Here is a 26,282-nt window from a genome sequence, read left to right as displayed (position 1 = left end):
CTAGAGTTCCGTTAAAGAAGAGCCAAGGGTGACCGTCACCCTCTCTCTTTTTCCTTGATCTGCTTCTGCTACTACTTCCTGATTCGAGTCAGGCACACAGGAAGTCACTACATCTGGTACTTCGAAGGAATCTCCGTCCATGGCTTCCAGCTTGATGTATCCCTTACTGTTTGAACGCTCCAGACGCGTACAGCTGAATCGACGAGCCCGGTCGCCTTGACGACAGACGGCCATGGTGAGGCTGCATCGTCGTGCCGACTGGGGCTGGTCCCCCCCTGGGCTGGAGAGGGAGTTGAGTGACAGATGAGAGCCCATCCCCATCATCGCCCTGAAAACGGGAGAAGGGGGAAACAGTTGGGAGCCCTGTGGGGTGAGGGTCTGTCCTTGTAGCGCATCATCTGGTTCAGTTAGGGTCATGACGGTACCACCCTCATATTCCTGGGGATTCATCGAGGTCCTCCTTGAAGAATCCTTCTCTTTAGTACCCAGACTTTGACTATAGGATTCCTGGGGATTCATCGAGGTCCTCCTTGAAGAATTATTCTCTGTAGTACCCAGACTTTGACTATAGGATTCCTGGGGATTCATCGAGGTCCTCCTTGAAGAATTATTCTCTGTAGTACCCAGACTTTGACTATAGGATTCCTGGGGATTCATCGAGGTCCTCCTTGAAGAATTATTCTCTGTAGTATCCAGACTTTGACTATAGCCTGCTACTTGCTCTTCCTCAATCCCATTTCCACTAAAATCCTTGACATTTGCGATCTCTTCCTCCTCTCTCTCGACCTGTCCCCCCTCCTCCACTGCACAGTTGTTAAGTGTGATGATCGGGGGGGTGAAGGCGTTAAAAGAAGAACTGACAATGGATGCTCTACCCTCCCACTGCCTGGGGTACGAGGCCTGCTCTGAGTCCCGCTGCCTGGGGTACGAGGCCTGCTCTGAGTCCCACTGCCTGGGGTACGAGGCCTGCTCTGAGTCCCGCTGCCTGGGGTACGAGGCCTGCTCTGAGTCCCACTGCCTGGGGTACGAGGCCTGCTCTGAGTCCCGCTGCCTGGGGTACGAGGCCTGCTCTGAACACCTGATTAGATAAAATAAGATTAGAAAACTTTAATTCAGTTAAATTCAATACAACTTTATTTATCCCCTCAGGGCGCCTGGTCCACCTGAGTAAAACATGAAAACAGCATTCGTTTAGAATAGATTAGAAAACTTTTATGTCCTCAATGAGGCAATTAATTTTGCAGCATACAAAACAACATACAATGTAGTCTCGTTCGACCATCCGGATCATGCCAGAGCAAGAATGTGATATGTACATATCTATAAAAACAGAATCTGATCTACACACATCTAGAGGAACAGATTGATCAACACATATCTAGAGGAACAGATTGATCAACACATATCTAGAGGAACAGATTGTGATCTACACATATCTAGAGGAACAGAATCTGATCTACATGTATTGAGAGCTTCAGCTCCAAATCCTTTTTTGTTCCTGGAACCACCGATTTCACAGCCAAAAGCTCTTGAGGACCACAATTCATTGAGTCTCGGAATTATACTGAACAAAAATATAAAAGCAACGTGTAAAGTGTTGGTCCCATGCATTATAAACTGAAATGAAAGATCCCAGAAATGTTTCATATGCACAAGCAAAAACATATTTCTTTCAAATTTTGTCCACGAATTTGTTTACATCCCTGTTAGTGAGCATTTCTCCTTTGCCAAGATAATCTATCCACCTGACAGGTGTGGCATATCAAGAAGCTGATAAAACAGCATGATCATTACACAGGTGCACCTTGTGCTGGGGACAATAAAAGGCCACTCTAAAATGTGCAGTTTTGTCACACAACACAATGCCACAGATGTCTCAGGTTTTGAGGGAACGTGCAATTGACATGCTGACTGCAGGAATGTCCACCAGAGCTGTTGCCAGAGAATTGAATGTTAATTTCTCTACCATAAGCCGCCTCCAACGTCATTTTAGATAATTTGGTAGTACGTCCAACCAGCCTTACAATTGCAGACCACGTGTAACCACGCCAGCCCAGGTCCTCCACATCCGACTTCTTCACCTGCGGGATCGTCAGAGACCAGCCACCCAGACAGCTGCTGAAACTGTGGGTTTGCACAACCCTAGAATTTCTGCACAAACTGTCAAAAACCGTCTCAGGGAAGCTGAAAAACAACCCCACAGCATGATGCTGCCATCACCATGCTTCACCGTAGGGATGGTGCCCTGTTTCCTCCAGACGTGATGCTTGGCATTCAGGCCAAAAAGTTAAATCTTGGTTTCATCAGACCAGAGAATCTTGTTCATCATGGTCTGAGAGTCCCTTAGGTGTCTTCTGGCAAACTCCAAGCGGGCTGTCATGTGCCTTTTACTGAGGAGTGGCTTCTGTCTGGCCAATCTACCATGAAGGTCTGATTGGTTTGAGTGCTGCAGAGATGGTTGTCCTTCTGGAAGTTTCTCCCATCTCCACAGAGGAACTCTGGAGCTCTATCAGAGTGACCATCGGGTTCTTGGTCTTGGGGACATTCAATGCTGCAGACATTTTTTGGTACCCTTTCCCAGATCTGTACCTCGACACAATCCTGTCTCGGCGCTGTACGGACAATTCCTTCGACCTCATGGCTTGGTTTTTGCTCTGACATGCACTGTCAACTGCGGGACCTTATATAGACAGGTGTGTGTGCCTTTCCAAATCATGTCCAATCAATTTAATTTACCACAGGTGGACTCCAATCAAGTTGTAGAAACATTTCAAGGATGATCAATGTAAACAGGATGCACCTGAGCTCAATTTCGAGTCTCATAGCAAAGGGTCTGAATACTTAATAAGTAAATACGTTTTTTTTTTATTTTATTTATTATATAAAAATTTATAAAACCTGTTTTCGCGTTGTCATTATGGGGTATTGTGTGTAGACTGATGGGGAAAAACATGTATTTAATACATTTTAGAAAAAGGCTGTAATTTAACAAAATGTGAAAAAAGTCAAGTGGTCTGAATACTTTCTGAACGCACTGTAAAATTGCGTATAATACCATTGATATCCCAAATTTTTATTACAAAAAAAACACCTGCATTATGCCCTCAGACCACCAGTTATAAGACTGATCTTTTGTAATCAGGATGGTCAAACGAGGCTATAAAACATTTACAGAACCAGTCAAAAGTTTGGACACACCTACTCATTTAAGGGTTTTTCTTTATTTATTACTAATTTCTACATTGTAGAATAATAGTGAAGACATCAACACTATGAAATAACACATATGGAATCATGTAGTAAACAAAAAAAGTGTTAAACATATCAAAATCTATTTTATATTTGAGATTCTTCAAAGTAGCCACCCTTTGCCTTGATGACAGCTTTGCACACTCTTGGCATTCTCTCAACCAGCTTCATGAGGAATGCTTTTCCAACAGCCTTGAAGGAGTTCACACATATGCTGAGCACAGCCTGAAGGTGTGTTGGGTCATTATCCTGTTGAAAAACAAATGATAGTCCCACTAAGAGCAAACCAGATGGGACGGTGTATCGCTGCAGAATGCTGTGGTAGACATGCTGGATAAGTGTGCCTTGAATTCTAAATAAATCACTGACAGAGTCACCAGCAAAGCACCCCCACACCATCACACCTCCTCCTCCATGCTTCACGGTGGTAACCACACATTCGGAGATCATCTGTTCACCTACTCTGCGTCTCACAAAGATACGGCAGTTGGAACCAAAAATCTCAACTTTGGACTCATTCGATCAAAGGACATATTTTCACCAGTCTAATGTCCATTGCTTGTGTTTCTTGGCCCAAGCAAGTCTCTTCTTCTTATTGGCGTCCTCACGAGTGGCACAGCGGTCTAAGGCACTGCATTTCAGTGCTAGAAGCATCACTACAGAGCCTGGTTCAATCCTGGGCTGTATCACATCCGGCCGTGATTGGGAGTCCCATAGGGCGGCACACAATTGGCCCCGGCGTCGCCTGGGTTTGGCCGGGGTAAGCCGTCATTGTAAATAAGAACTTGTTCTTAACTGACTTGCCTAGTTAAATAAATGTTAAATAAAATAAAATAGCAGTGGCTTCTTTGCAGCAATTTGACCATAAAGGGCTGATTCACACAGTCTCCTCTGAACAGTTGATGTTGAGATGTGTCTGTTACTTGAACTCTGTGAAGCATATATTTGGGCTCCAATTTCTGAGGCTGGTAACTCTAATGAACTTATCCTCTGCAGCAGAGGTAAGTCTGGGTCTTACTTTCCTGTGGTGGTCCTCATGAGAGCCAGTTTCATCATAGCGGCTGATGGTTTTTGCGACTGTACTTTAAGAAACTTTGAAAGTTCTTGACGTTTTCGGGATTGACTGATCTTCATATCTTAAAGTAATGATTGACAGTTGTTTCTCTTTGCTTATTTGAGCTGTTCTTGCCATTAAATGGACTCTGTATTTTACCAAATAGGGCTATCTTCTGTATACCACCCCTACCTTGTCACAACACAACTGGTTGGCTAAAATGCATTAAGAAGGAAAGAAATTCCACAAATTAACTTTCAACAAGGCACACTAGTTAATGGAAATTAATTCCAGGTGACTAACTCATGAAGCTGGTTGAGAGAATGCCAAGTGTGAGCAAAGCTGTAATCAAGTCAAAGGGTGGCTATTTTGAAGAATCTCAAAGATAAAATACATTTTAATTTGTTTAACACTTTTTTGTTTACTACATGATTCCATATGTGTTATTTCATAGTTTTGATGTCTTCACTATTATTCTACAATGTAGAAAATAGTTTTTAAAAAAATACAGAAAAACTCTGGAATGAGTAGGTGTGTCACATTTTGAATGGTACTGAACATGCAAACAAAATCACACATTTTAAAACAACAGACTTGTATGTCTACTGTACCTGCGCTTCTGGTCTCTGTAGATGCTATACACACTTTCTGTGAACGTCTGGTTGTCTCTGGACCAGCTCCGCTGCCGGCCCGCCATTGATGGTCGTCTATACTGCTGCTCACCGCTACCTAACTCCTCCTGGTGGTTTGACACGGTAGTGGAGGACCAAGGGCTGCGACCTAGCTCAAGCATCTCGCCAGGCTTGAACAAACCCGAATTTATGTCCACGCTGCCCCTGGACTGCACATAGTTCACTAGTCCGTTAATCGGCGAGGAGTCCTTGGTCCGTGTGCTGTGGAGGTCGATGACCGTGGAGTAGATATCTCTGAGGTTGATGATTTTGGTCTTCTGGTCTCTGTTCTCGTGAAGCACTGCGTTAGCGCAGATGAAGAGGAAGATGCCAATCCCCATCACTAAGGGCCCAAACACCTTCAAGTTGTCTGAGTAGAGATAGCTGTCCAGGAACTCAGAGAGAAACCCACCTGAGGGAGGACGAGGACTTGTAGATACAGATACAGGTTTAGGAACACTTCCATTCATTACATCACTCGTCTGATTTGTCAACTCAACACTCGTCTGGTTGGTCAACTCCCCAACAGTCTGATTGGTCAACTCCCCAACAGTCTGATTGGCTGTGTTGTTGTCCTTATTATTGCTCCAGGTGACCGACACCAGGGGGCTGTTGAAGTATCTCATCCGCTCCTCCCCTGATGATACCCTGGATGCATACCCCTGGCTGTGTTCTTCATGTGGCCAGTAGCCCAGTACAGCCATGGCTATCCCCAGCATCAACACCACTACCCCCACTGCAGCCACCAGCCCAGGTGGGGAACACAGGTTAAGTTTCCCCTTCACCTGAATTCATAAAGAGACAGACAGGACATCATTACCATGTTAGCTTCTGGAACATCTAAGGTTACGTCCCAATAATCTCTCCTTCCTCCTTAAAAGTGTGCACTTGTTCACTACCTCCCACAAATGTAAAAGTATTAAAGCGTTTTTAGGCTAGAGGGAGTTTCCATATACCAGTAATTTCCTTTCAAATCCATGAAAAGAAGTGAAGAAGACAACTGCACATATTGGGAGAAAGGAGAGATTATTGGGATGTAACCTAAGATAAAACCAGATACAATACAACAGAGCATTATGGGTACTGTAGTTTGTAGTCCATCATGCTACACACCACTAGCACATCGTTCTGAACCAGATACAATACAACAGAGCATTATGGGTACTGTAGTTTGTAGTCCATCATGCTACACACCACCACCCCATCGTTCTGAACCAGATACAATACAACAGAGCATTATGGGTACTGTAGTTTGTAGTCCATCATGCTACACACCACTAGCACATCGTTCTGAACCAGATACAATACAACAGAGCATTATGGGTACTGTAGTTTGTAGTCCATCATGCTACACACCACCACCCCATCGTTCTGAACCAGATACAATACAACAGAGCATTATGGGTACTGTAGTTTGTAGTCCATCATGCTACACACCACTAGCACATCGTTCTGAACCAGATACAATACAACAGAGCATTATGGGTACTGTAGTTTGTAGTCCATCATGCTACACACCACCACCACATCGTTCTGAACCAGATACAATACAACAGAGCATTATGGGTACTGTAGTTTGTAGTCCATCATGCTACACACCACTAGCACATCGTTCTGAACCAGATACAATACAACAGAGCATTATGGGTACTGTAGTTTGTAGTCCATCATGCTACACACCACCACCCCATCGTTCTGAACCAGATACAATACAACAGAGCATTATGGGTACTGTAGTTTGTAGTCCATCATGCTACACACCACTAGCACATCGTTCTGAACCAGATACAATACAACAGAGCATTATGGGTACTGTAGTTTGTAGTCCATCATGCTACACACCACCACCCCATCGTTCTGAACCAGATACAATACAACAGAGCATTATGGGTACTGTAGTTTGTAGTCCATCATGCTACACACCACTAGCACATCGTTCTGAACCAGATACAATACAACAGAGCATTATGGGTACTGTAGTTTGTAGTCCATCATGCTACACACCACCACCACATCGTTCTGAACCAGATACAATACAACAGAGCATTATGGGTACTGTAGTTTGTAGTCCATCATGCTACACACCACTAGCACATCGTTCTGAACCAGATACAATACAACAGAGCATTATGGGTACTGTAGTTTGTAGTCCATCATGCTACACACCACCACCCCATCGTTCTGAACCAGATACAATACAACAGAGCATTATGGGTACTGTAGTTTGTAGTCCATCATGCTACACACCACTAGCACATCGTTCTGAACCAGATACAATACAACAGAGCATTATGGGTACTGTAGTTTGTAGTCCATCATGCTACACACCACCACCACATCGTTCTTCTTCTTCCTCTCTGCTTGTTTCCTCTTCCTCTGGTTTTCAGCGTGGTTCTTGGATCGCTGGGAGTCTTGGCGCCGGTTCATACGCAGCAGACCGCCCGTGGCGATCATGGCGACGATTTGATTGGAACGACGGGCTTGTCAATCAACCTGGGAGAAGAGGCAGAGGAAGGGAGGAGAGTCAGTTGTATTGAATTAGGGTAAAATGTAGTTCCTCAATACAGCCCCAGAAGAATGGATACATCCTGCCTACCAACACAAAAAAATTCTGGTCTAACCTCAGAGATGTCTTTTGATATAAATAATAAATAGTACTCATGATATTACATCAAAACAGATTATTATTTTTTTATAACATGCATCTAAAAACAATGGATCGATAGAATGACTCCTGAAAACTGTGTTGCTTAGACAGAGAGTCATGAGGATGTTAAATGGGAGAAAGGGAGAAACATTTCTATATTTTATTTTACAAGGCAAGTCAATTAAGAACAGATTCTTATTTACAATGACGGCCTACTAGGGAACAGTGGGTTAACTGCCTTGTTCAGGGGGCAGAAGGACAGATTTTTACCTTGTCAGCTCGGGGATTCGATCCACCAACCTTTCGGTTACTGGCCCAACACTAACCACTAGGCTACCTGCCATCCCATATATTCAGTAGGGTGTTAAATCAAACCTCTGAAACCCTTGTGTCCAGACAACCACCCATCAGGCTGGTATGCTGCCGTCTTCTCATCTCTTCTCGTTCTCTGTTTCTCTCTCTCTCTCTCTCTCTTCCCTCTGGGCACACACTGGTTTGAATCAACTTTGTTTTCATGTAATGTCAACTAGATAGGGTACTATTTGGAACACAGTAAGATTGTCTTCATGCCTCGTCTGACCTCGACTACCTCAATAATAATCCCGCTAATCGCTCTTCATTATCCTTGTTCTAGGGTTCAAATTGATGAATAACTTATTACACAAATGATTATTCAAAGCAGCAATTAGGGACACTTTTTCATAGAAGGATTTGAATATTCGATTTGATTTTGATTGTCTGACAGTCATAGAACTCAGTGAAACAGGAGCTGATTGTGCTATTATTATATGAGGGTGAAGAAGAAGAATGAAGAAGAAGAGTGAAGAATGAGGAAGAATAGTGATTGGGTATTTGTCTTTATTAGTGTTTCTACACTGTGTTGATTTAAGCTCTCCTTCTTTTCTTCTCTCTATCTGTTTCTGTAGATTTCCAAAACCTCTAGCTTGAAATCTGTCTGGGAACTGGGGCTCTCATGGATTCTGAAGTATGAACAATATAGCATATGCAGAAAGATATTCCTAGATAGAGAGATGTGCCCAGATGGCTGTTGGGAACAGACAGTCAACCTGCACTGAAGAGAGACTATGTGGGTGGCAGATCACTTTGGTCAGAGAGAGAGACAGAGAGAGAGACAGAGAGAGACAGAGAGACAGAGATTGGCTATACTTAAACTCTTTAACATCATCCTCATCTCTGACATCATAATCTCTGACATCATAATCCTCATCTCTGACATCATAATCCTCATCTCTGACATCATAATCCTCATCTCTGGCATCTTCCACAATATTTGGAACAATATTTGGGACCAAGGACTGATCACCCCACAAAGGGTAGAGACAAATTCAAAATACATATCAACGAATTGGCACTAGAACAGTCAGCAGCATCTACTGTAGCCTCACCCTACTTTAATCTGAAGTCAAATGTCTACTGTTTGCAGATGATCTGGTTCTTCTGTCTCCAACCAAGGAGGGCCTACAGAGGCACCTAGATCTTCTGCACAGATTCTGTCAGACCTGGGCCCTGACAGACCTGGGCCCTGACAGTAAATCTCAGTAAGACAAAAATGTTGGTGTTCCAAAAAAGGTCCAGTTGCCAGGACCACGAATACAAATTCCATCTAGACACCGGTGCCCTAGAGCACACAAAAAAACTAACGTAATTTCCGGACTATAAGCCGCAACTTTTTTCCCAGGCTTTGAACCTCGCGGCTTAAACAATGACGCGGCTAATATATGGATTTTTCCCGCTTTCAATTTTTTTTTTCTCCAAAAAAACACATTCTGTGACGTGCTCAGTTTTTTGGCGTCATGAAGCTTTCATTAGACCAATGAAATTGCCGAACGGGTTAAGGTCAAACAACTTTTTTGTTTACTGTTTAGATTAAATTGAGCGCTCTCAAACTTCCCATCATTCTGATTACGGTAGTCATTTTGTCACCCTCATCATGGCAAAGACACGGAGAAAAGGATATGATGCAGCTTTCAAGTTGAAGACGATTGATCTGGCTGTTGGAAAAGGAAATAGAGCTGCTGCACGGGAGCTTGGTCTTAATGAGTCGATGACAAGCCGTGTTTCGTTAAAGCCTATTTATTTTTGTTACAAGCCGTGTTTCGTTAAAGCCTATTTATTTTTGTTACAAGCCGTGTTTTGTTAAAGCCTGTGTAAAGTTCATTCGTTTCAATGTACCGGTAGGCACCTGCGGCTTATAGACATGTGCGGCTTATTTATGTTCAAAATAATATAAATTTTTTAATTCAGTGGGTGCGGCTTATATTCAGGTGCGCTCAATAGTCTGGAAATTACGGTATAAATACCTCGGCCTAAACATCATCGCCACAGGTAACTTCCACAAAGCTGTGAACGACAAGGCAAGAAGGGCCTTCTACACAGTCAAAAGTAACATAAAATTTGACATCCCAATAACGAACTGGCTAAAAATACTTGAATCCCAGGTCTGACAGAATCTGATCATCAGCAAACAGCAGACATTTGACTTCAGATTAAAGTAGGTCTGGGGTCTGCTCACCAAACTAGAATTCACAAAATGGGGCAAACACCAAATTGAGACTGCATGCAAATATCCTTGTGTACAACGTAAAACACCATACAATGCATGCAGAGCAGAATTAGGCAGATACCCGCTAATTATCAAAAATCCAGAAAAAGAGCTGTTAAATTCTACAACCACCTAAAAGGAAGTGATTCCCAAACCTTCCATAACAAAGCCATCACCTACAGAGAGATGAACCTGGAGAAGAGTCCCCCAAGCAAGCTGGTCCTGGGGCTATGTTCACAAACACAAACACAAACAGAGCCCTAGCAACACAATTAGATCCAACCAAATCATGAGAAAACAAAAATATAATTACTTGACACTTTGGAAAGAATTATCAAAAAAAAAAACAAGGCAAACTAGAACTAGAATGATATTTGGCCCCAAACAGAGAGTAGACAGTGGCAGAATACCTGACCACTGTGACTGACCCAAACTTAAGGAAAGCTTTGAATATGTACAGACTCAGTGAGCATAGCCTTGCTATTGAGAAAGGACGCCGTAGGCAGACCTGGCTCTCAAGAGAAGACAGGCTATGTGCACGCTGCCCACAAAATGAGGTGGAAACTGAGCTGCACTTCCTAACCTCCTGCCAAATGTATGACCATAGAGAATCATATTTCCCTCAGATTACACAGACACACAAAGAATTTGAAAACAAATCCAATTTTGATAAACTCCCATATCTATTGGGTGAAATACCACAGTGTGCCTTCACAGCAGCAATATGTGTGACCTGTTGCCACAAGAAAAGGGCAACCAGTGAAGAACAAACACCATTGTAAATACGACCCATATTTATGTTTATTTTCCCTTTTGTACTTTAACTATTTGCACATCGTTACAACACTGTATATATAAATAATATGACATTTGAAATGTTTCTATTCCTTAGGAACTTTTGTGAGTGTAATGTTCACTGTATATTTTTTATTGTTAATTTCACTTTTGTTTATTATCTATTTCACCTGCTTTGGCAATGTTAACATATGTTTCCCATGCCAATAAAACCCCTTGAATTGAATTGACTTGAGAGAGAGAGAGAGAGAGCGAGCGAGCGAGAGATAGAGCGAGAGAGAGAGAGCGAGAGAGAGAGAGCGAGAGAGAGAGAGAGAGAGCGAGAGAGAGAGAGCGAGAGAGAGCTAGAGAGAGAGGTGCTTTCCAAATCGCTACAAACATTTGCAGCTGCCAAAGTTGCACTGTGTCTCTGGGTTTTACACTTTTCAGAGTATCACAATACCTAGTATTTAACATTTCATGAACCACTTCAATGTGATAAAAAGCCTAATCTGCCCACATGTGAATCTGGAACACACCCACAAACCGGGACTGCCCTTGTCCAAGGTGCTGAAAGACTTGGCTCGTCAAGCCAAACCGGGACTGCCCTATCAAATCAAAGTTTATTTGTCACGTGCGCCGAATACAACAGGTATAGACCTTATTATTACTTACAGGCTTTAATCAACAGTGCGATTTTTAAATAAAAAATAGGTATTAGGTGAATAAATAAGTAAAGAAATAAAAAACAGTAAAAAATAACAATAGCGAGGCTATATACAGTAGAGAGGCTATATACAGTAGAGAGGCTATATACAGTAGAGAGGCTATATACAGTAGTGAGGCTATATACAGTAGAGAGGCTATATACAGTAGAGAGGCTATATACAGTAGAGAGGTTATATACAGTAGCGAGGCTATATACAGTAGAGGGGCTATATACAGTAGAGAGGTTATATACAGTAGCGAGGCTATATACAGTAGAGAGGCTATATACAGTAGAGAGGTTATATACAGTAGCGAGGCTATATACAGTAGAGAGGCTATATACAGTAGAGAGGCTATATACAGTAGCGAGGCTATATACAGTAGCAAGGCTATATACAGTAGAGAGGCTATATACAGTAGAGAGGCTATATACAGGCACCGGTTAGTCTGGCTAATTGAGGTAGTATGTACATGTAGGTATGGTTAAAGTGACTATGCATATATGGTGAACAGAGATTAGCAGCAGCATAAAAGAGGGGTTGGGGGAGGACAATGCAAATAGTCCGGGTAGACGTTTGTTTACTTGTTCAGGAGTCTTATGGCTTGGGGGTAAACACTGTTGAGAAGCCTTTTTGTCCTAGACTTGGCACTCCAGTACCGCTTGCCATGCGGTAGTAGAGAGAACAGTTTATGACTGGGGTGGCTGGGGTCTTTGACAATGTTTAGGGCCTTCCTCTGACACCGCCTGGTGAAGAGGTCCTGGATGGCAGGCAGCTTAGCCCCAGTGATGTTGCAGCTGAACCTTTTGAGAATCTAAGGAACCATGCCAATTATTTATAGTTTCCTGAGGGGGAATAGGTTTTGTCGTGCCTTCTTCACGACTGTCTTGGTGTGTTTGGACCATTGTAGTTTGTTGTTGATGTGGACACCAAGGAATTTGAAGCTCTCAACCTGCTCCACTACAGCCCCGTCGATGAGAATGGGGACGTGCTCGGTCCTCCTTTTCCTGTAGTCCACAATCATCTCCTTAGTCTTGGTTACGTTGAGGGAGAGGTTGTTATTCTGGCACCACCCGGCCAGGTCTCTGACCTCCTCCCTATAGGCTGTCTCGTCATTGTCTGTGATCAGGCCTACCACTGTTGTGTCCTCTGCAAAATCCAGTGTTGAGGATCAGCGTGGCAGATGTGTTGTTACCTACCCTTAGCACCTGGAGGTGGCCTGTGAGGAAGTCCAGGATCCAGTTGCAGAGGGAGGTGTTTAGTCCCAGGGTCCTTAGCTTAGTGATGAGCTTTGAGGGCACTATGGTGTTGAATGCTGAGCTGTAGTCAATGAATAGCATTCTCACATAGGTGTTCCTTTTGTCCAGGTGGGAAAGAGCAGTGTGGAGTGCAATAGAGATCGCATCATCTGTGGATCTCTTTTGGCAACATGCAAATTGGAGTGGCTCTAGGGTTTCTGGGATAATGGTGTTCATGTGAGCCATTACCAGCCTTTCAAAGCACTTCATGGCTACGGACATGAGTGCTACGGGTCTGTAGTCATTTAGGCAGGTTGCCTTAGTGTTCTTGGGCACAGGGACTATGGTGGTCTGCTTGAAACATGTTGGTATTACAGACTCAATCAGGGACATGTTGAAAATGCCAGTGAAGACACCTGCCAGTTGGTCAGCACATGCCCGGAGCACACGTCCTGGTAATCCGTCTGGCCCCGCAGCCCTGTGTATGTTGACCTGTTTAAAGGTCTTACTCACGTCAGCTACGGAGAGCGTGATCACACAGTCGTCCGGAACAGCTGATGCGCTCATGCATGCCTCATTGTTGCTTGCCTCGAAGCGAGCATAGAAGTGATTTAGCTCGTCTGGTAGGCTCGTGTCACTGGGCAGCTCGCGGCTGTGCTTCCCTTTATAGTCTGTAATAGTTTGCACGCCCTGCCACATAAGATGAACGTCGAAGTCGATGTAGTACGAATCAATCTTAGTCCTGTATTGGCGCTTTGCCTGTTTGATGGTTTGTCGGAGGGCATAACAGGATTTCTTATAAACTTCCGGTTAGAGTCCCGTACCTTGAAAGCAGTAGCTCTACCCTTTAGCTTAATTCGAATGTTGCCTGTTATCCATGGCTTCTGGTTGGGATATGTACGTACAGTCACTGTGGGGATGACGTCCTCGATGCACTAGTCCAAGGTGTTGAAAGACAGAGCTCGTCAGGCCATAAGGAAGATCCATTTCTGAAAGATGAGTTAAAATAATTTTCGGAAAAATTAGCATTAAAGTACTTTCTGAAAGATGAGCATTAAAATCCTTTTCTGAAAGATGAGCGTTAAAATACTTTTCTGAAAGATGGCTAAACGTTGGTGGTTTACCCAATAAATTATTGGGAGTTTATATATAGAGTGCGCTACTCTCTTTATTTATTTTTATAGCTTAAAGTTTATTCGTTAGAGAGATATATATATAGAGAGAGATGGAGACAGAGAGAGGAAGAGAGAGAGACAGAGAGAGAGAAAGGTGAGAGAGGGAAGAGAGGGGAGAGAGAGAAGGAGGGAGAGAGAGGGTGGGAGAGAGGGTTGAGGGAGAGAGAGGAGAGAGAGGGGAGAGAGAGGGAAAGAGAGATGGAGACAGAAAGAAGAAGAGAGAGAGAGGGAGAGAGATAATACAGTCGTGACCAAAAGTTTTGAGAATGACACAAATATACATTTTCACAAAGTCTGCTGCCTCAGTTTGTATGATGGCAACTTGCATATACTCCAGAATGTTATGAAGAGTGATCAGATGAATTGCAAAGTCCCTCTTTGCCATGCAAATGACCTGAATCCCAGAAAAACATTTCCACTGCATTTCAGCCCTGCCACAAACGGACCAGCTGACATCATGTCAGTGATTCTCTCGTTAACACAGGTGTGAGTGTTGACTTGCCGGAATTGCCAAATGGCCAATCTGCCCCCTGGCCGATTGTTGATTTTACTGTCAGTGAAAAGCATCTAATATAGGCTTAGCCCTATCGCAATATTTTAAAATACAATTGCTGGAAAAACACAAAAGAGAAGAGCCAAAGAAAAAAATCTCTAACGTGTCTTTAGTTAGGCTATCAAATTATCAAATTTCTCAACTCACAAAAGGGTATTAAGCAAACAATAGCTTATGTTTTTTGTTACTATAGCAGAGATCATCTTCCATATTCCTGGTGAGAGCGCATATTCACTGTCTTTATCATTGGGTGAGTCTGTGCTCCTTTTTTTAGGACAATCATTTCCTCCTTCAGACTTAAATATGTGTATCTTTTTATAGACCTCGATTAGACGGTTGCATTCAAGACAAGGTATTTTTTTTTTTATTGATCTCAGTTTGTCAGAGTCTGCAGAGTAGCCTACCCTGTTTTTTGTTGTTGTGGTCTAACAGATTCTGCTATTGCCTGTAGTCATAGAGAGTAAAGCGTTGTAGAATTGCATGAAATGTGTTTATAAAAGGCCACATTCTTCACAGATTTTTATCGGCTCCTCCTACAGTTGGAGGCTCTGAGTATGTGCAAAGAAAGGAAAAAATAAAAGCAGAACAGACTTTTTTGTTGTTGTTGAGAACAGACAGTAGTTTATATTATTAGTTTAACTGATGACTATGCAATCTACTCATCACATCAGGAATACTAGGCTATCTTTCATTAGACTGAAAATGTGATGATTATGCATGCAATGCTTTTTATTTATTTTATTTTATTTTTATTTTCGTGATTTTTTTTTGTATTTGCTTGAAATTATGCAACAATCGATTATTAAAGCATCTGTCCACATAAAATTATTTTAACAAATAAAAAGCTGTCCGGAGAAGTTATTTTGTGTTTCGCCTCTCTTCCCCCCCCTCCCCCACCTGCTCCCCGCCCACCCTCCTCTAAACCGGATGACGCTGGGCCAATTATGCGCTGCCCTATGGGTCTCCCGGTCACGACTGGTAATAAGTTAGTTAGGCTTTAGTTAGTTAGGCTGTGTCATTACCAGTCGTGACCGGGAGTCCCATAGGGCGGCGCATAATTGGCCCAGTGTCATACGGTTTAGGGGAGGGTTTGGCCGGGGGGGGGGCCTGCAAGCTGACTTCGGTCATCAGTTGAACGGTGTTTCCTCCGACACGTTGGTGCAGCTGGATTCCGGGTTTAGGTGGGCAGGTGTTAAGAAGCATGGTTTGGCGGGTCATGTTTTGGAGAACACATGACTCGACCTTCGCTTCTCCAGAGCCGGTTGGGGAGTTACAGCGATGAGACAAGTTCGTAATCACGAAATTGGGGAGAAAAACAGGGGTACATTTAAATTTTTTATTTTTTTAATTGAAAATGTGACATGGCCAGCGGCCCATGGGCCTGTTAAGAAGTATTTTTTTTGTTGTTGTTGCAATTTCTCTGTGTTACTAATCCATAATGATTTGGTCAAACAGTAAAGTGCATTATGCTCATGATTCTAGCATTGAAAGTGTCTGCCTTGCTCCTGTTCCTGTTTCACTGGGGACTGCTGCTGTAATACGCGAGCAACTATCCTCTCCCTCCATGCGCCCGAGTGAAAAATGTGTTTTTTGAACGTATAACATTTCAAAATGCAATTACGGTAAAAACACAGCATTGGAAGCTTCGTCCCTGTTGAAGAGAGGAGGGTCTCAGCTTTCTGTAGGTCTAATTTGTATTTGTATTTTTTTTGGGGGGGGTGAGATACAGCGGCACACGTGTAAAATCTGCACCGGATTTGCTAGGGCATAGGACTATACAGTGGTTAGTATTGGAGGGTTAGGGTGAAGATACATGTGTTTTGGTTAGTATTGGAGGGTTAGGGTGAGGATATATGTGTTTTGGTTAGTTTTGGAGGGTTAGGGTGAGGATATGTGTGTTTTGGTTAGTATTGGAGGGTTAGGGTGAAGATACATGTGTTTTGGTTAGTATTGGAGGGTTAGGGTGAATATATATGTGTTTTTGTTAGTATTGGAGGGTTAGGGTGAAGATACATGTGTTTTGGTTAGTATTTGAGGGTTAGGGTGAAGATACATGTGTTTTGGTTAGTATTGGAGGGTTAGGGTGAATATATATGTGTTTTGGTTAGTATTTTTCTGGATATTTTTGTTGTTATTCTGTCTCTCACTGTTCAAATAAACCTACCATTAAAATTATAGACTGATCCTTTCTTTTTCAGTGGGCAAACGTACAAAATCAGCAGGGGATCAAATACTTTCCCCCCCCACTGTAGGTCTACAACTGCAGAGATTTTCTAGGACATTACATGTAATGTCGGATGAATACATGGCTACTAACAGTGTCTATTATATTTCGATGTAGCGATCCAGTTAGTGTGTACTGTTTCCACTACCTCAGGAGTTGAAATGCCTATGATATTAGTTAGTTCACATAAAGATGTAATTCATCTCTATTGAACAAAATAAATCATTAAAGGAGTCCTATTTTGACAGTAAAATGTAACAACTATAGTCTAATTGTCAACTCAAAATTAATGTCAATCACTGGATTAGGTTGCACAAAATATCTTGAGTCATGATCCTTCCTGCTTGGACGTGTTAGATGAGACAACTTTTTTTCACTGATCAGCAAAAGGTTCATTACAGATAAGTATAACAGAGAAATTGCACAAAAGTCTTTAGAAATAAAATCTTAACAGGCCCATGGGCCACTGGCCATGTCACGTTTTACATTTTTTAAATGTATTTTTTATATAATTTTTTGTTTTTGTTGATATAGGTCAATTTCGACCAGCCCATCCAAATAAAAAAGGTTCCAGCCCATCTGGCATATGACAGAATTGCCAGATGGACAATCCGCCCCTGGCCTGAAATAGGGTGAGAAGGTGTTTCGACACTGATAAAGTCCAGACCTTCCTTCCCTAGACATCCGTCTCCAATACTAACCAAAACACATATATCTTCACACTAACCCTTCAATACTAATCAAAACACATACATCTTCACACTAACTCAACAATACTAACCAAAACACATATATTTTCACACTAACCCTCCAAAACTAACCAAAACACATATATCCTCACCCTAACACTCCACTACTAACCAAAACACATGTATCTTGATACTAACCCTCCAATACTAACCAAAACACATATATCCTCACCCTAACCCTCCAATACTAACCAAAACACATATATCTTCACCCTAACCCTCCAATACTAACCAAAACACATGTATCTTGATACTAACCCTCCAATACTAACCAAAACACATGTATCTTGATACTAACCCTCCAATACTAACCAAAACACATGTATCCTCACCCTAATCCTCCAAAACTAACCAAAACACATGTATCTTGATACTAACCCTCCAATACTAACCAAAACACATATATCCTCACCCTAACCCTCCAATACTAACCAAAACACATGCATCTTGATACTAACCCTCCAATACTAACCAAAACACATGTATCTTGATACTAACCCTCCAATACTAACCAAAACACATGTATCTTGATACTAACCCTCCAATACTAACCAAAACACATGTATCTTGATACTAACCCTCCAATACTAACCAAAACACATATATCGTCACATTAACCCTTCTATACTAACCAAAACACATATCCTCACCCTAACCCTCCAATACTAACCAAAACACATGTATCTTGATACTAACCCTCCAATACTAACCAAAACACATATATCCTCACCCTAACCCTCCAATACTAACCAAAACACATATATCTTCACCCTAACCCTCCAATACTAACCAAAACACATGTATCTTGATACTAACCCTCCAATACTAACCAAAACACATGTATCTTGATACTAACCCTCCAATACTAACCAAAACACATGTATCCTCACCCTAATCCTCCAAAACTAACCAAAACACATGTATCTTGATACTAACCCTCCAATACTAACCAAAACACATGTATCCTCACCCTAATCCTACAAAACTAACCAAAACACATATTCTCACCCTAACCCTCCAATGCTAACCAAAACACATATATCTTCACCCTAACCCCCCAATACTAACCAAAACACATGCATCTTCACCCTAACCCTCCAAAGCTAACCAAAACACATTCATCCTCACCCTAACCCTCCAATACTAACCAAAACACATGTATCTTGATACTAACCCTCCTATACTAACCAAAACACATGTATCTTGATACTAACCCTCCAATACTAACCAAAACACATTCATCCTCACCTTAACCCTCCAATACTAACCAAAACACATGTATCTTGATACTAACCCTCCTATACTAACCAAAACACATATATCGTCACATTAACCCTTCTATACTAACCAAAACACATATCCTCACCCTAACCCTCCAATACTAACCAAAACACATGTATCTTGATACTAACCCTCCAATACTAACCAAAACACATGTATCTTGATACTAACCCTCCAATACTAACCAAAACACATATATCGTCACATTAACCCTTCTATACTAACCAAAACACATATCCTCACCCTAACCCTCCAATACTAACCAAAACACATGTATCTTGATACTAACCCTCCAATACTAACCAAAACACATGTATCCTCACCCTAACCCTCCAATACTAACCAAAACACATGTATCCTCACCCTAACCCTCCAATACTAACCAAAACACATACATCTTCACCCTAACCCTACAAAACTAACCAAAACACATATATCTTTACACTAACACTCCAATACTAACCAAAACACATATATTTTCACCCTAAACCACCAATACTAACCAAAACACATATATCTTCACCCTAACCCTCCAATACTAACCAAAACATATATATCTTCACCCTAAACCACCAATACTAACCAAAACACATGTATCTTGATACTAACCCTCCAATACTAACCAAAACACATATATCCTCACCCTAACCCTCCAATACTAACCAAAACACATATATCTTCACCCTAACCCTCCAATACTAACCAAAACACATGTATCTTGATACTAACCCTCCAATACTAACCAAAACACATGTATCTTGATACTAACCCTCCAATACTAACCAAAACACATGTATCCTCACCCTAATCCTCCAAAACTAACCAAAACACATGTATCTTGATACTAACCCTCCAATACTAACCAAAACACATGTATCCTCACCCTAATCCTACAAAACTAACCAAAACACATATTCTCACCCTAACCCTCCAATGCTAACCAAAACACATATATCTTCACCCTAACCCTCCAATACTAACCAAAACACATGCATCTTCACCCTAACCCTCCAAAGCTAACCAAAACACATTCATCCTCACCCTAACCCTCCAATACTAACCAAAACACATGTATCTTGATACTAACCCTCCTATACTAACCAAAACACATGTATCTTGATACTAACCCTCCAATACTCACCAAAACACATTCATCCTCACCCTAACCCTCCAATACTAACCAAAACACATGTATCTTGATACTAACCCTCCTATACTAACCAAAACACATATATCGTCACATTAACCCTTCTATACTAACCAAAACACATATCCTCACCCTAACCCTCCAATACTAACCAAAACACATGTATCTTGATACTAACCCTCCAATACTAACCAAAACACATGTATCTTGATACTAACCCTCCAATACTAACCAAAACACATATATCGTCACATTAACCCTTCTATACTAACCAAAACACATATCCTCACCCTAACCCTCCAATACTAACCAAAACACATGTATCTTGATACTAACCCTCCAATACTAACCAAAACACATGTATCCTCACCCTAACCCTCCAATACTAACCAAAACACATGTGTCCTCACCCTAACCCTCCAATACTAACCAAAACACATACATCTTCACCCTAACCCTACAAAACTAACCAAAACACATATATCTTTACACTAACACTCCAATACTAACCAAAACACATATATCTTCACCCTAAACCACCAATACTAACCAAAACACATATATCTTCACCCTAACCCTCCAATACTAACCAAAACATATATATCTTCACCCTAAACCACCAATACTAACCAAAACACATATATCTTTACACTAACCCTCCAATACTAACCAAAACACATGTATCTTGATACTAACCCTCCAATACTAACCAAAACACATATATCGTCACATTAACCCTTCTATACTAACCAAAACACATATCCTCACCCTAACCCTCCAATACTAACCAAAACACATGTATCTTGATACTAACCCTCCAATACTAACCAAAACACATGTATCCTCACCCTAACCCTCCAATACTAACCAAAACACATGTATCCTCACCCTAACCCTCCAATACTAACCAAAACACATACATCTTCACCCTAACCCTACAAAACTAACCAAAACACATATATCTTTACACTAACACTCCAATACTAACCAAAACACATATATCTTCACCCTAAACCACCAATACTAACCAAAACACATATATCTTCACCCTAACCCTCCAATACTAACCAAAACATATATATCTTCACCCTAAACCACCAATACTAACCAAAACACATATATCTTTACACTAACACTCCAATACTAACCAAAACACATACATCTTCACCCTAACCCTACAAAACTAACCAAAACACATATACTTTTACACTAACACTCCAATACTAACCAAAACACATATATCTTTACACTAACACTCCAATACTAACCAAAACACATATCTTCACCCTAACCCTCCAATACTAACCAAAACACATATATCCTCAAACTAACCCTCCAATACTAACCAAAACACACTTGAGTTTCACACATGCAGACCTTGACGATAAACATGCACAGTTCTCGCTGAGGTCAATGTAGACGTGTTGACGTGGCTATTCAGGATACAGACGCTACAAATGTAATTCAACTTAATTTGACTTTTTCTTAGCCTACTACCACTGCCAAAATTCGACTAGCCACTGCTAGTGCACTTCCCATGCACTCACTGACTGAAACAACCATAGGTCGTCAATGTCCAGAGGCTAGAGGGCAGAGCCCAAACAAATCAGGTTCACAGACATGTTTCTTATTTAGGCTGTTTAGTCTATTGTCAATTGCCAATGTAAATATAATTGTAATAAAACATGGCAGATTATTGAAATAACTATAAACTAATCGTTTTTCTTATGAAGTGGTTTGGAAATCAAATAGCCTGACATTCACATTTTGAAAATGTTTGAAAACCATCTGAGCCTGCGTCTAGTTAGTTTTAAGTGTGAGGAATTGCGTTGTACAGATGTAGGATCTTAATTTGAGCCAGTATGCTATGGCAGGAAAATAATCCTGCAGCAACAATATGTGTTTAGGGCTCCCGAGTGGCGCAGCGGTCTAAGGCACTGCATTTCAGTGCTAGAGGCGTCACTACAGACCCAGGTTTGATTCCAGGCTGTATCACAACTGAGTCCAATAGGGCGGCACACAATTGGCCCAGTGTTATCCGGGTTAGGGTTTGGGTAGGCCACCATTGTAAATAAGAATTTGTTATTAACTGACTTGCCTAGTTAGATAAAGATAAAATAAAAACAGGAAATGTGGATTGTTATTATTGGACATTTTCTGTAGGGATGGATACATTTTCCCTTAGGGCAAATCAAGTCTGACATTTTAAAGTGAAAATTACTCATTTTAGAAGCCTTTTTAAGCCTTGAATACACTACAAGTTAGAATTTCCTGCTATGCAGGACAATTCTTAGCAACAAAAGAGTGATCGAATGAAGATCCTACATCTGTAGCCTAAACATAAAGCTACAATAAATCTCTGACAGTTAAACATGCAGTACATAAAACAACATAAATCCTACCGACTGTCTTAGCAGAAAACGGTTTATGTTCCTGCATCCTCCAAAGCATTGTGTCTGGGACTGTGTGTAATCCGCCGGTCTCTCTCTCTCTCTCTCCCCTCCCTAGTTACGGCTCTGTGAAACCAAAGCGGGAACAGTGAGTGATCTTCGACTGTATAGGGCTTCACAATATAGACTTCCACAAGGGGCGGGAGCAAGCAGCTGCGTTTACATCGGACACGATTATTGGACAATCTGAAAAATCAATTTCGCTTGTCGAAATCAAATTACACTACCGAAAGTGTGTGCGATAGATGAATTGCTGCAGTCTTGAAAGGATCCCTAGCAGGCACTGTGAATCTCTAACAACAGTAGGCTGTGAATCTCGTTTTTTTTTTGTTTGTTTTTGTTTATCTCAGAATATAGATTAATACGTTGACATACTTCCAATATATGATGAGAATTCACACCTCACTCATTGTATTCACGGCCAGGTAGATAGCTCTTACAAACGTCAAATAAAATTTAATATAAATAAAAGTGTATTTGTCAAGTGCGCCGAATACAACAGGTGTAGTAGACCTTACAGTGAAATGCTTACTTACAGGCTCTAACCAATAGTGCAAAAAAGGTATTAGGTGAACAATAGGTAGGTAAAGAAATTAAATAACAGTAAAAAGACAGGCTATATACAGTAGAGAGGCTGACACGTCCTGACCATAGAGTGCTCTTATTTTCTATGGTAGAGTAGGTCAGGGCGTGACTGGGGTGTTTCTCTAGTTTATTTTTTCTACGTTGTGTTCTAGTTTATTTTTTCTATGTCGGGGTTTTGTATAATTCCCAATTAGAGGCAGCTGGTCCCACTTGTGTTTGTGGGAGATGATTTTGAGTTAGTGCATGTTGCACCGCTGTCGTCACGGTTTGTGTTTATTGTTTGTTTGGCTAAGTTACACAATATATTAAAGATGTGGAACGATACTCACGCTGCGCCTTGGTCCGTTTCTACACAAACGCGTGACAGAGGCTACAGGACGGCAGGGTAGCCTAGTGGTTAGAGCGTTGGGCTAATAACTGAAAGGTTACAAGTTCGAATCCCCGAGCTGACAAGGTTCAAATCTGTTGTTCTGCCCCTGAACCAGGCAGTTAACCCACTGTTCCTAGGCTGTCATTGTAAATAAGAATTTGTTCTTAACTGACTTGCCCTAGTTAAATAAAGATAAAATTTGTGATCTAAGGGGAAGTTGGAAAAAGGTCTAAATTAATTAATTTTCTATTGAAAAAGTAAAGACACCTTGCTGACAACTCTTGATAGCAACTTGGGGTAAACGTAAGTGTGAATTTGCCACAATTTCCCACCGTTACAATGTCAAATCCACAGGGGGAAATATACATGATTGTCTCTCTTCTCTTCCCGTCTCAATTACCAAAGCTGACACAACATAGTGTTATTTTCCACAAGAATAGACACCTTCTGATGTGGAACCAAGAAATTTGTGTTCAAAACTCTAGAATCTGACACGCTCCAGATATGGAGAGAGAGAGGAAGAGAGAAAGAGACAGGGAGGGAGATAAAAGACTGGAAAAACACAGAATGAGAACTAGAGAGAGAGAGAGAAAGAGTGAGAAAATGAAAAGAAACAGAGGAGAGACGGAAGCTTGGAAAGGAGGGTAGAAGATCCATTGGAGAGGAAGACCATGAATAATACAGACTGGTGTTGATACTCCCGGGGTAGGGCCCTGATGTTGTGACCCAGAAAAGTGTTTTGTTTACAGCATAAATTACTGGCAGGAGAGAAGAGGAGGATAGGAAAGGATGAGAGGAGAGGAGAAGACAAGAGAGGAGAGGAGAAGAGAGGACAGGACAGGATAGGAGAGGAAAGGAAAGGAGAAGGGAGGAGAAGAGAGGACAGGAGAGGAGAGGAGAGGAGAGGAGAGGAGAGGAGGAGGAGAGGAGAGGAGAGGAGGAGAGGAGAGGAGGAGAGGAGAGGAGAGGAGAGGAAAGGAAGGAGAGGAAAGAGAGGAGAGGAGGAGAGGAGAGGAGAGGACTGGAGAAGACAGGAGACGAGAGGACATGACATGCAGGAAAGGAGAGGAGAGGAGCCGGTTTGCACAACATTGTTCACTTGAAGGAACTGTAAATTCTGGGAAATAATCTCAAAGGTTGCACTGATTGCCAACAGAAAAATCATCTTTAATCCATGTTACATAGTGACGTTATGTAATCTACTGTGTATGATGGACTGACTATAGGGAAGACCTAAAGCTAAAACCAGAAAAGTGAAGTTTAAGATTGTCTTTTACAGCCACTGTAAATGTCTATGTCCACTGTAAAGGTCTATGTCCACTGTAAAGGTCTAGGTCCACTGTAAAGGTCTATATCCACTATAAAGGTCTATGTCTACTGTAAGAGTCTATGTCCACTGTAAAGGTCTATGTCCATTGTAAAGGTCCACTGTAAAGGTCTATGTCCACTGTAAAGGTCTATGTCCACTGTAATGGTCTAGGTCCACTGTAAGGGTCTATGTCCACTGTAAGGGTCTATGTCTACTGTAAGAGTCTATGTCCACTGTAAAGGTCTATGTCCACTGTAAAAGTCTATGTCCACTGTAAAGGTCTAGGTCCACTGTAAAGGTCTATGTCCACTGTAAAGGTCTATGTCCACTGTAAAGGTTAAGGTCCACTGTAAAGGTCTATATCCACTGTAAAGGTCTAGGTCCACTGTAAAGGTCTATGTCCACTGTAAAGGTCTAGGTCCACTGTAAAGGTCTATGTCCACTGTAAAGGTCTATGTCCACTGTAAAGGTTAAGGTCCACTGTAGTACTTTAACCCCTGATTTAAAAAAACAACAACTGCAGATTACTGGACTAGAATGAAGGCCATGACATTATCTACATTATTCCAATAATACAATAATACAAATACATTTTAAAAAGTTATTTTCAATTAGTCTAAAAGTCTCCTCTCCTCTCTGTCCTTATCTAAATGAGTTATTGGACTCAGACAGTCTCCTCTCCTCTCTGTCGTTCTCTAAATTAGTTCTGGGACTCAAACCAACTCTTCTCCTCTTTGTCCTTCTCTAAATTAGTTCTTGGGTGACGTTAGCTTGTTAGCTCCCTCATGTCTCAGAGTTGACATTTGCGGATGTTCTCTGAAGCACAGGGTCTTCCACACACCGGTTTCGCTTAATTAATTCATTATATTGGAGAGGCGGAGGAGGACGGAAGGAAGGGAAGGTAAGAGGGGAAGAGAAGAGGACGATGAGAGGACGGGACGTTCAATTCATTACTTCCTACTCAGTGTGTAGAGCAAACTAGAGGAGAGCCCTCTTTCAAGGGAATCTCAAAACACTTTTCCTTGATTCATCATGTACTTCCTCCCCCCCCTACACTTCCTTTACCAATGGATCAAAGGAGAGGAAAGCTCTCTCGTTACCTCATATGTCTCTCTGACAGGATTGTTTGGGTTATAGGACTACCCTGGGAGATGGAGACACAAGACACAAACACTACTGCCTTATAAATATGTTAGCTACACCAAGTCCCATGGAGTCAAATCTAACGCTATTTTGGGGTTAATATTGGTCCCACCCCATGATCTCTCCCTAGCCCCAGAGACTTGTATCTCTGATGATCTCTCCCCTATCCCCAGAGCCCTGTATCTCTGATGATCTCTCCCCTATCCCCAGAACACTGTAACCCCTGATGATCTCTCCCTTATCCCCAGAACCCTGTATCTCTGATGATCTCTCCCCTATCCCAGAACCCTGTATCTCTGGTGATCTCTCCCCTATCCCCAGAACCCTGTATCTGTGAGCTGATGATCCCAGTAGAGTCAATTTAACCCTATTATTTGTATACTGTGACTTTCA

General features: G+C 41.7%; 1 protein-coding gene across 1 annotated transcript; it reads right to left on the bottom strand.

The window, feature by feature from the left end:
* LOC115156480 (transmembrane protein 200C-like) lies at window positions 1–22,524 on the bottom strand. The gene is made up of 5 exons (XM_029703902.1): window positions 22,435–22,524; window positions 7,303–7,467; window positions 4,915–5,759; window positions 884–1,078; window positions 1–328 (listed from the first exon to the last, which is right to left on the bottom strand). The coding sequence occupies exons 2-5, from the start codon at window positions 7,426–7,428 to the stop codon at window positions 1–3; spliced, it is 1,494 nt and encodes a 497-aa protein (XP_029559762.1). The 5' UTR covers window positions 7,429–7,467; window positions 22,435–22,524.
* Between the last annotated feature and the right edge of the window lie 3,758 nt (window positions 22,525–26,282).

Source organism: Salmo trutta, chromosome 21 (assembly GCF_901001165.1).
Source record: "Salmo trutta chromosome 21, fSalTru1.1, whole genome shotgun sequence".
Lineage (NCBI taxonomy): Eukaryota > Metazoa > Chordata > Actinopteri > Salmoniformes > Salmonidae > Salmo > Salmo trutta.
Note: the sequence above shows the minus strand (reverse complement) of the source record. Positions and strands in the feature narration are given on the sequence as shown.